General features: G+C 36.9%; 1 protein-coding gene across 1 annotated transcript; it reads right to left on the bottom strand.

The window, feature by feature from the left end:
• Positions 1–535: 535 nt before the first annotated feature.
• Positions 536–8,607, bottom strand: LOC104592623 (NADH dehydrogenase ubiquinone 1 alpha subcomplex subunit). Its single transcript, XM_010252067.3, has 3 exons — positions 8,420–8,607; positions 8,229–8,318; positions 536–871 (listed from the first exon to the last, which is right to left on the bottom strand). The coding sequence occupies exons 1-2, from the start codon at positions 8,519–8,521 to the stop codon at positions 8,229–8,231; spliced, it is 192 nt and encodes a 63-aa protein (XP_010250369.1). The 5' UTR covers positions 8,522–8,607; the 3' UTR covers positions 536–871.
• Between the last annotated feature and the right edge of the window lie 3,422 nt (positions 8,608–12,029).

Here is a 12,029-nt window from a genome sequence, read left to right on the forward strand (position 1 = left end):
GGATAATGGTCAAACCTAAATAGTTTTAGTATCAGTTTCTTTCTGTATATAATAATAAAATGCCAATGGTGACCCTTTGTCAAATATACGGGGTAATTGGATATTGCCATAAAATATGATTGAATAAGTTGTTTTGGTACCACCTTGCGTATACATGTTTGCATACTTGTAGGAGAAATACATCCTCGTCTCAAAAGAATAAAAACAAAACACAGAAATATGTTCAAAAAGAATATAAGTATGATTATATGGTGATGTTTTAGATTGGTAGGGCCTATCAACAGACAAGTCTGAAAAAGAAAAAGTTGCAATGTGAAAAAAACGGGAAGAAACGATCAAAACGACATTCATTATCTTCCATTTAGATTGAAAATAAGCCGGTAAATGGTACATAACAGGTAGAGTGGTGACTAGCAGGGTTTTACTCATCAGAGTGCATCACCCAGACAAACTATTATTGAAGCTCAGAAAACAGCATCATCAAATTGTGACAAATCATGAGGCTTGGGCACTCTTAATCAGATGGACCTTCCGATAACAATAAGTCAACACAACAGTCACTTAAATCGCGGAATATGTGCTCAAATCCAACAGAGTAGCTAATACTCAAGTTATGTAACAGTAATTAAAGACAGTTGCAGAATGTCCAATAGCATCTGTAAAAGCTAGTAAATTTGACAAGCCAGCTTTTAGGATGACCTGAAACAGCATGGTTCTCAAATTGTCTACAAACATCTAAAGATTCATACCATCCAAAACAATAGGGAACTGAATCATCGTATGAAATGTCTTTAAAACACCTCTTACAACAATTCTGAAAGATTGCAGGAGCACCTTATTCCTTTCTAAACGAGACAATTGGAACCACTTCCTGCATAACATGAACTGGATGCCATAAGAATGTAGGTAGAATACACATTAGATAATTGAATAAGACAGGTGAAAGTTCATAGAAAAGTTGGCACCACACATAGCAAAGAATGATCCGGTGAGAGAAATTAACAAAATAGCATAAAAAATGGGGCTCCTGAAGGCATATTCCAAATTGAGTAAATGATCCCAAATAATCCTGGAGCTCATGTTACTACTAGTTGGAATACATCCTAATATCAATCAAGAGAGATTAAGAATTCTTTAGTTATTTAGAAGTAGACCAGAAGCCTTAAATATGAGCAACCTTGCCTCAGTCAAGGCGTGTAGGAGACACCCAAGGCATTTTGGTCTGCGAAGTGAGATCCATGAAAGGAGACCTTGTATCAAAGATAATAGAATGTTCTAGAAGCAAAGCAAATTGGGACTTCGATAATGATGGTGATCATTCAGCACAGACCTAGGGAACAGAATCTGTTGGCCCATTAATTAGCAGCATTTTGTTTAAATCATCAACAATGTTTAAGCTGGAAACATCAAACCCAGGTTGTATTGGGGGCCTCTTTTCTATATTATTAATAAATCACAATTTTTATTTGAGCCAGACAAAAACGTTGAGCTAAGATATTGCACATATAAATGTTAAAACCAAAAACTGAAAACTTCTTTTTTTATCCCTAATTCTGATATCTTTATCTCGCCTGTCCTCCCTCACATCTGGGTGAGGAACTAAATTACCATGAACCTTAAAGACTCTATTGATAATTATTTAGTTATTTTAGTTATATAATATAACATACTAAAAATTCTTTTGAAAAACATACAATATTGTCAAGCAACAATGCATATGACTTTCTTTTCTTGGTAACAAAAAAGTGTTAATTGCAAGTCTAGTGCAAAAAAAGGAAATATCTAAAAACCTCAAGCAATGAACATTGGGAATACATCTAATGACTTCAGGTCTTTACCAGCAAAGCCAGTTATACATTCATATAATGAAGGTGGGGTGCAATGTTGCCTTTATTTTTGTATGCATGGGGGGGGGGGGACATGAATGTATTAGCAAATAAAAAGAGGGTAAAGGAAAACTGCCCCAACCATAGAATAAATGCTAGACTCATTATGGAACAAGCTTAAAAAGAATATCAAACAAAGATGTGCCCTAGATTCTGCAGATGTGTACACATATTAATTTTCAACCCTCCTAAAACTTCTTCAGAAATGAAACTCGCAAAATTATGTATAATTATAAAAAAAATCATCAAACAATTGATTTGTATCTGCATTGAGTCTAACATTTGGCTCTATAGGTGATTCAACTAGTTTAGCACCCAACAACCTTGTTCCTTCAATTAGATCAAGAACATACTTCCTTTGACACAGGTTTCCTAATACCCCACAAGAAGATTGATCCCTCTCTTCATCCACAGGCCTGCACATAGTAGATAATAATAGTAAATGTCAAATCTCAAGTGCCCACCTTTCACTTGAAGAGTAACAGCTTGACCTGCCTTCTTATGGTTTTAGTTTTAGAATGGGATTGAGTTTAAAAATGGAGACTGTATTATTTCACACTCTCCTTACCTTGTGAGCTTCTGGGTTCTATTGCCTTGTTTCATGAGTTCGTATTCCATATTTTCTACGAATTTGCTCCTCAGTTTTGAATTTTGGGTTTGATGGGTTCTTAGAACCTCCTTTCTTTATGCTATTAGCTACCCCCTCATGTTTATTTTCTCCCTTCATCTGAGATTTTACATGTGATCAATGGTTTTTGTTTTTCTTCTGGTACTCCCTTCACTGGGTCTGATTTTTCCAGTTAAAATGGAACTTAATTTTGTCAGTATGTAAAGTTTTACTGGTTTTCTAATGCCTATTTCAAATTTTCATATCTTTATTCATGTTTCTCCTGGATTAGTCATACAAAATGACATTTAAAGGATACTTCAATCTTCCATTCTCATTTTTGCCCTTGGGTTTCATTTCCTTTCCCACCTTAGTGTTCTTTAGGTTCATTGTTGCCAAAGAACTGACATTTTGGTTTATAGACTTAGTGTGGCAGGTTTGCATGCCAGTGAGAGCATGAGTGAGGTAAAGGGAAGAGCGGAGAAATGGTGAAAGAGGAGCATGTTAGGGAGAAGAGAAGCTCTTGTTAGGGTTTAGGTTGAAAGTGAAAATGTGAAAATTTTAGTATCCGCACAAATAGACATTTTAGCATGTCTAGGACAGGTAGTGCCACATTAAATATTGCTAGTGTTGTTGCTAGCATCTTGTGGCCAGCAAATCTGAACACTCCTATCAGACAACTATCTAGGGTTGAACTCTACATTTATTGCCCTAGTCCCAAACAAGAGAGAGGCATCACAACCGAAGGATTTATTGGAAAAGTGCCATATCTTAGTATGAAGAAAGTTCTCCCTACTATTATTGTACCCAACCAAGGAGGATTTGTGAAGGAAAGACAGATCACTAATAAAATCCTGATTGCAAATGAGAGTCTGGAGAGTTTTAGCAAAACAAAGAAGGGAGTGGTTTGCAAGCTAAACCTAGAAAAGGCTTATGACTTGGTTGACATTTTTGTTGCAGGTGTTGAGATGCTTTGGGTTTGGGGATAGATGGTGCAAATGGATTTGGGTGGAGTTGCCACCATTCTATTTTGGTGAATGAAACTGTGGTGGATTTTTCCCTGCCTTAAGAGGAACAAGGCAAGGTGACCTACTTTCTCCCTTTTTATTCACATTGATTGCGGATGTTCTTGGGAGATTGATTCATATAGTTGATTCAAGGAATTTACTAAGAGGATGGAGAGTAGAAGGGAGGAAATTCCACTTACACACTTGCAATTTGCAAATGATAAAATTCTTTTCCGTGAAGGTGGGGACTTAAATTGGATTAGGAACTTAAAACTGGCAATACAACTCTTCAAGCAAATGTCTAATCTCAAGGTGAACTTTGATAAGAGTTGTATAGCGGGGGTGAACATGGAGGAGAGGGAAATAAGAAATTATGCAAGTGTGTTAGGTTGTGCAATTTCGGATTGGCCTTTGAATTACTTGGGCCTCCCCTTAGGAGATAATCCCAAAAAAGAAAGCTTTTGGAACCCGGTGGTGGAAAGATCCAAGAAAAAACTTGCTTCCTGAAGGAAAAATTATCTATCAGAGGATAACTTTGATTAGGTCTACCCTAGCTAACTTACATGTTTACTTCTTGTCGGTGTTTAAGATTCCCACCAAGGTCTCCAACATGTTGGAAAAGTTAATGAGGGACTTTTTGTGGAAGCCAGGAGAGGAGAAGAGGGATCATAGGGAGGGTTGGGAGGTGGTAACTAGAAGTAAAAAACTGGGAGGTCTTGGGATGGAGAATATTAGGAAAAGAAACATGGCTTTGTTGGGGAAGTGGTTGTGGAGGTTTCCTTTGGAAAGGGACAAATTGTGGACGAAGATAGTGGCTAGCATTCATGGCTCTCTGGGGAGAGCCATCCATGATATTTTTCCAACTTTCTCCCCTTGGATCAGGTATGGCATGAACTCAGGTAACCTAATAAAGTTTTGGGAACAAACTTAGGTTGGGGGTTCCCCTTTGATGGAACAGTTTCCCTCTTTGTATGCTTTGTCAAACCTCAAAAAGAACCTATCTCTTCTTTCTTAGTTCCTTCAGACTCAACTTCTAGCTTTGGGTGGAACCTGGGACTAGGAAGGGCCATTAGGGATACAAATATGGGCTACATTTTGACTTTGTTAAATATTCTTGAAAATGTTTTCCTGGACCCCACTAAGAAAGATACCAGAATTTGGACCCCCTCCTCCTCGGGTACCTTCCCTTGTGCCTCCTTTGAAACCTTAACTCAACCCCTTGAACCTCTTGGGTTGCCCTTCCTTGTTAAAGAGGTATGGAGTAAGCCCATTCCTCCTTGAGTTAGTAGTTTTTGCTGGGAAACTTTCTTGGAAAGAATTAACACAAGTGACCTGCTTCAAAGAAAGAGACCCAATTCTTGTTTATCCCTGCATAAGTGTTCTCTCTGCAAGGTTGATGAGGAAATTGGCTACCACCTTATGGTTACTTGCCTATATGCTAAAGCTATTTGGAAGTGGGCTTTCTCCCTTTTTGGGTGTAATTGGAATCCCCCTTTGAATGTGCAAAGTTTGTTCTCTCCTTCCTATTTCAGCAGGCCTAAGAAAAGAGGGAGGATTATGTGGAGATGCATTAGGGCAGAAGTTTGTTGGTCCTTATGGGAAGAAAGAAACTCACGTATTTTTTTAGACAAGGAAAGAACAGCTGAGAGATTAATAGATATGCCACACGTAAGGCTGGTTCACTGGCTGAAATCATTGGACCTTTTTACAGATTTTTCCATGACTGACTTGCTGAGAAATTGAAAAGAGAGTTAACTATGCTAAGTTAAGAAGATTTCTAGCCCCCTTTGAACTTCCCCATCCTCTGGATTCATAAAACTGAACTTTGATGGGAGTAATTTTAGAAATCCAGGGCCTTCTGAGATTGGGGGTGTGTTCAGGAATGAGGAAGGGATTATTCTAGCTTTGTTTTCAGGCCTAATTGGAGAAGGTGACTCTCTCAGGGCTGAGATCTTTGCAGCTCTAGAAGGAATCCAAAAAGCAAGAGAGTTGAACATCAGAAGATTGGTCCTTGAAGGTGATTAGACGTCTTAAGGAAGACAACAATAGCATGCGGAGCTATAGAAATGAAAGGAATAAATTCAAATGGCTTGCTAGGGACAATGAGGTGAAGTACAGCTGGGTGAAAAGAAATGCCAACTCATTTGCTGATGGGTTAGCCAAGCAAGGGGCGAATAGGGTGTCTTTGTTTTGAGCTAATTTTTAATTCATCTTTCTTTGTAATTTGTTGGTGGGGAGTTAAGCCATTTTACCTACCCTATCTCTTGTATTAATTCTTCCTATCTTAAAATAAAGCTTATTGTTATTGATAAAAAAATGTGATACACTTGAAATCACTTTTCTCATAGGTGACGTGCCTGGATTATTATTAGTAGGTATATAGGACTTTTTCAATCAATCAGCAAAATGACTTCTGAATCTGCACCCTTCAATCAAAGTTTGATTGATCACCCCCTTGGTATATTTCCCTATGTAGATGTTAGCTTCTTCTCTACTTTCTGGTTTTTATGATTCCATGTGATTTTCAACAATACATCTGCACAAAAGGAGCTTCTTTTCATAGGTCAAGTATTGAGAAGAATCTCCCATCTTTTTGGTTTATTGACTGATGCATAGCCAAATGGTATCGTGCAATTTGCATTCCTAGGAGGAAACCACCCATACCACAGTGTTCATTGCAAATATTCTCACTTTGATAGATCTAGGGATGGAGGCCAACTTTATTTTGAGCAATTTTAATCTTAGCCATGAAAAGATTTATAAGGTTTTTTGTTTCCTCAGAAATACCTAAGTACCCACCACTTAGACCATCCAAGTTTTGTAATTTAATCTCTATCAAGTCTGAATATTACTCTTGGTGACCAGTGATAGAGAGCAATGTTATCATGGTGGTAACTCAAATGGCAGGAAGATAATTGCACCACTAGTTTTAAATGGTCTAATGGTTTGCAATGCATAACCACTCAGATGATTCTTCACAAAGAAAAACACCTCATCCCACCTTTAATAATGTCTTGAGAGCAAAACCACCACCCTTTCCCCTGAGTCAAATATTGGGTTACTTTCTACTAGTACAGGAGCAAGTTGGGTTGGGTTAGGTCAGGTTGAGGTTAACCCTAACTCACCCCGAGTTATTGAATCCCTATCCTAACCCAACTCAAATTGGGTTGGGTTCAGGGTTTGACTTGATTTCTTGATTTCTTTTTGCTAAAATGATCTTTGCTTATAACTACATACTCATATAATATTTATGTTTACAAATACAAAAACATGCTGGGTTTGGGTTGGATTGGGTTGCCCAATGCCTCAACCCTAACCTAACTCAAAGTTAATCCAGGTTCACAATTTTTAACCTGAACTTCAACCTGATCCAACCCAATCCAATTTCTTTGGGTTGGACTCAGACTAATCTGGCCCAAGTTGGACTCCTAACAACTGGCCTCGTCATGGTCACTACCAGAATCGTGTTTTCCCCCATCATTTGCAGTGAACCAAGTGAATGAATGACTTTCCTTGGGCTCACAAGGGTTATATTTGCTCTTTTGGAACAAACAAATTCAACCTATTGCATTTGCAAAGGATAACCAACAATTGATTCTTTCAAGGACCATTCACCATTTAAGCAGTAACTCCTATTATCACCATCGATGACCCACTTCAACTTCATTGGCAATTTAAGGACTCACCACTTTGCCTCCATCCCAAGAATTCTTAACTCAATAAGTCACCTCAAAGAGGTTGGCCCCAACCACAATTTCGTGTTTCCCCCCATCATTTGCAGTGGGCCAAGTGGGTCAATGACTTTCTTTGAGCTTGCAAGGGTTATATTTGCTCTTTTGGAACAGAAAAATTCAACTAATGCATTTGCAAAGGATAACCAACTATTCATTCTTTCAAGGACCACTCACCATTTCATCAGTAATTCCTATCATCACCACTGATGACCCACTTCAACTTCATTGGTGGACTCACCAGTTTTTGGGCCTGACAGAATGGCAATTATCAACATTTCATTAATCCACATCTAAAAGTGGACAATGTTTTCCAGTCAATACTCGATAGAGTGACAATCAGGAGCTCGATTTTGTTCATGTGCAATTCCTCAAACATTCTTATTTTGTTCAGTAGTAGGAGTCCCATATGTTATGCAAGAACCCGTTACCAAAAATCTGAACAGTCCAGCTAAGGTGCATTCTGGGTGCTGGATCTAAGCTTTCCAATAACAAAAGGTTTTACTTTTGCAATCATATAAAAGGGCAGTCTTCAAAATAAACGCTTAAAAGAACATAGGACGCCCCAAATTTCAGAAACCCCAAGTGGTTTAAAACCAAAAGCAGCAGGTACGACTGAAGAAATTGATTCAATATCAACCAAAACCAAGCACCAATTCAATAAAACTGCAGCAACTCAGAAACAGGAAATAGATGATAAATGAACCATCTACCCGTCCAATAAAAACAGACTCCTTAAATCCAACTTCAAGATGGCAAAAGGAGTAGGACGCATCAAATTGAAACCCTGACTAGAGAAACAAGCACCCATAAAAACAAGATTAATCAAACTCCAACATCAAATCAGAGCAAAACAAGTTACAAACCTAATCAAACGTGCCAATAAGTTATTTCAAATGAATTGCATTCACAGAAAATAACCCTAAAATGATCCCAAATTGAAAAGAGACAAATCAATAGGTTGCAAGGTTAATAGAATCTAGAATCAAAATCTGACCTAATCGCGAGAAGCAGCGAATTTCTCCACCAACTTCTTGTCTCGTCTCTCCATGGCCACATCCCATACATCGTTTCCAATGTGCTTCGGCTGAAGATTTCAACAAAATTTTTCTCTCAAGTGTTTACTTTTCTAATAAAAAATCAACTCAGAGAGAATTTTTAGTTTCAATTGACAATTTTTTTACTTACCCTGCCATGAGCAGCTTTGTGGATGTAATATTGAGCATTTCCCATCACACAGAGCATTCCAGCAATGATTCCCAAAGGAAGAACAGCTTCCAACCAGATCATCGTGGCCGAACACAACCGAGTATCAAAAGAAAACAGGGAAAAACAAGAGAATTTCTTCCTTTCTCTTCTCGGTACATCGCCGATACTTGGTCAATTTATAGCCTGAGAAGTGCTAGCAATAACATAGGGCTGAAGATGGATCGGGTTTAATCCCGTCAGAATTCGGATCCTATTGATTTAAGACCGACTCGGATAGTCAGATATCCATTCAAGTATGTAATCATAATCGAACTGAATCAAATCAACCACAAAATGTTATATCTTTTTTTTTTGGTAGAACCAAAATGTTATATCCAGTTATTAATCGAATGAACCTAAAGAACTTACGCCCCGTTTGGTTCGCAGGAACAGGGGTCCGGAATTTGGTTGGGTGGAATCAAATTCAATGTATTTGGTTGCTAGAATAACACTCTCTCATTTGAGGGAATGGCCATTCGTTACCCTCTCCCTTGAGAATGAAATCTCATTTCTATTGATTCCAATTTTCATTCCTCTTCCTATCTATCAAATAGACTATGTAAATAAATCATTTCGATTCCAATTCCAACTACAAGCCAAACAGACTTTTAAATATTAGTTAATTCAATGGACAAGACAAATAAGACTAGGGACATATGGGTTGTAAGACAAATTCTCCACCAGGATTAGATATGGTGCTTAGAATTGCCATTTGGGTTATAAGACAAGTTGTGCTTTTTTAGGGTGCAAATAGATCGAATTGAATTTGAATTGAATATAGGTAGGTCTAAATTTGATTTATTTATATTTGAATTTGAATGGAATCATATCTATTGGATGTCTAATGGATTCAAATTGAACTTGAATTACAATTGGATGTTAAATTGTAAATGAATTAGACTAAAATAATCAAAATCTTACATTTTATTTATAAAAATATAATAATTTAATGGGTCATTTATTAAAACACCCCTATAGTTTCATGAATTTACTAAAACCTATCATATAGTTTGTATTTTACTAAAACATCCCCTTTAGTTTGCAATTTATTTACTTAATCGGCCTTCTATTAGATGAAAGTGGAAAATAAAAGTTTGAACCCTAACATCCATTCAAATAAATTTAATCAAAGTAAACTAAAAACAAAAATTCCATTTTTGCCCCTAATAAAACACGGACAACCACTATTTTTTTCTATTTGGTCAATTTTGTTTTATATACAAAAAAGTGTTAGGGGTACTTTTGGAATAAACAACCATAGATCCACTTAGTTTAGGGGTATTTTTGGAATAAACAACCATGGGTCCATGCCCTTAAACATTTTCCACTTAATTTAAGTGATCATGTTACTATTTCAGATGGCAAACCAAAGAGTTCTTAATGAAAGGTCGATTACATAAATAGGTTGCAAATTATAAGGTGTGTTTTAGTAAAATGCAAACTATAGGGTAGGTTTAAGAAAATTTGTGAAACTATAGGGGGTGTTCTAGTAAATGACCATAATCTATTTATATTTACCAAAAATTTCTATGTACAAACTGAACTAAAAATGACATTAATATTATATTTTATGAACAAAATGAATTAAAAAATCTTTTATGAAACTTGGACCTATGAATATCTAGTGATAGGGGTGAGTAGAAAAAACCAAAAAAACCGAACCAACCAAAACCAAACCGACTGGTTCAGTTAAATGGTTTGGTTTCGGTTCGATGTTCTTAAAAAATCGATAGTTTTGGTTTGGTTTTGGTTAACCATTTTAAAAATCCGGCAGCTAACCGAACCGATCGATATATACAATAATATATATTTTATATAAATAATATAATATTATATATATTATATATTATATTTTTTAGTTTTGTTGAAAATCGAATAAAAGATTTCGGTTTATTCGGCGCCTAGTCGCCTATCAATTTGTTTTTTTGAAAAGCGGCATCATGAGAGACTTTTAGCAGTTCAAATTTCAATATTTTTTTTGAAATTTGAACCTTTCAATTGAAAGTTAAGTCGTCTGCCTCTGCTAGAGCGCCAGTTCTCTTTTGTCTTTTCCCCAGACTCCCAAAGTGCCAGTTTTCTCCTTTGTCTTTTGTCTTTTTTCTCTTACTCTCTCAGTTCTCTCAGTTTTCTCTTCTCTTCATTTTCTCTCTTGTCTTCTTCTTTGACTCAGTTCTCTCAGTTTTCTTCTCTCACTCCATCAGTTCTCTTCGTATTCCTCACTCTAGAGTCCAGGCGGCTGCACAGCCCCTGCCAACCACCAGCATGGCAGCACCAAGCGGCAACGCTGGTCGCCGCCTCGTTGGCAAGCAAGCACCAAAGGTCTAACCAGTCCGACAAGCAAGCACCAATGTCGCTCTCTCTCACTCTCTCAGTTCTCTCTTCTCTCTCTCACTTCTCCTCTTTGCGTCTCCGTCAAGCGCTAGCCGCGCCACCTCTCAGGCTCTTATTCAGGCGACACTCGATGGCAACCATCGGCACCAACCAATTTGGCATTGACAGCAACCAACGGCACTAGCAGTCCAACACCAGCAACCATCGACAGTTTTAGTTATTTTTTTTTATTTTAAGTGCATAAGAAAAATAAAAAAAACAAACCACGGTTAATCAGTTAACTAATTGCATCAGTTCGGTTTCGGTTTAAATATTTAAAAAACCAATCAGATTGATTCAATTTGAAAAAATACCCCATGGTTCAGTTAACTGATCTGTGAGCACCCCTATCTAGTGAAAATACAACATCCAAAGCAACTTTACTAATAGTTCTAATATAATTTTTAAGTATGGGGGTGTTCAACAACACGGTTGGTTTTGTTTTTGAAAACAATAACAATTTTCACATAAAAAATCAATACAATTTTGCTGATGTAGAAGTTGTTTTTGTTTTCAAAAACAAAACCAACCATGCAGGTTGTTGAACACCTTCTGTATATATGTGTGCGAACACACATATTGGATTGGATAGGGTGAATCCATGGTTGATCCAATTATAAATGGTTCAAATTTGTATCACCCTTAAAAGGATTGAATTTGAATTCAAATTCAAACAAATAATGGAAATTGAAAATTTATTGATTCAAGTAATTCTTGGGCAGGGACTGCTACCAACACAACACTACCAACGGTATTCCAACATGCCACTTTACCTATACATTGGGAAAATCTCTATTGTCATTCATGAGGAGATGTTCCCAATACACGGTTGTAATTGCCAGTTGGGACATGTTGGCAGCAGATCTGAACCCATAATTCTTATAGAGGTTTTGTTCAGATAAGATTAGCCATGGGTTAGAAGGAATTGACATTGAGGTCTCTTGCTAATATTTTAATAACCACTAGCGGGGACCCATGCATGCGATGCACGGAATTTATTAAGTGAAAGCTAAATAATAGAAATTGTTATTTACTAAAATACCCCTTATAGTTTCATGGATTTACTAAAATCTACCCTATAGTTAGCATTTTACTAAAACACCACTTATTTGCAATGGATTTAATCAATCTTCCATTAGATGGCAGTGGAAAATGACATTGTTGACCCTAATATTCATTT

The sequence above is a fragment of the Nelumbo nucifera genome, chromosome 3 (genome assembly GCF_055504915.1).
Source record: "Nelumbo nucifera cultivar China Antique chromosome 3, China Antique-T2T, whole genome shotgun sequence".
In the NCBI taxonomy this organism is placed as follows: Eukaryota; Viridiplantae; Streptophyta; class Magnoliopsida; order Proteales; family Nelumbonaceae; genus Nelumbo; species Nelumbo nucifera.

What these genes read in the sequence shown, in the direction of transcription:
- LOC104592623 (XM_010252067.3), bottom strand. Translation starts at nt 8,521, where the DNA reads ATGATCTGGTTGGAAGCTGTTCTTCCTTTGGGAATCATTGCTGGAATG. An exon ending in ACAAAGCTGCTCATGGCAGG is followed by an intron (nt 8,319 to 8,419) that starts GTAAGTAAAAAA and finishes TGAAATCTTCAG; the next exon opens with CCGAAGCACATTGGAAACGA.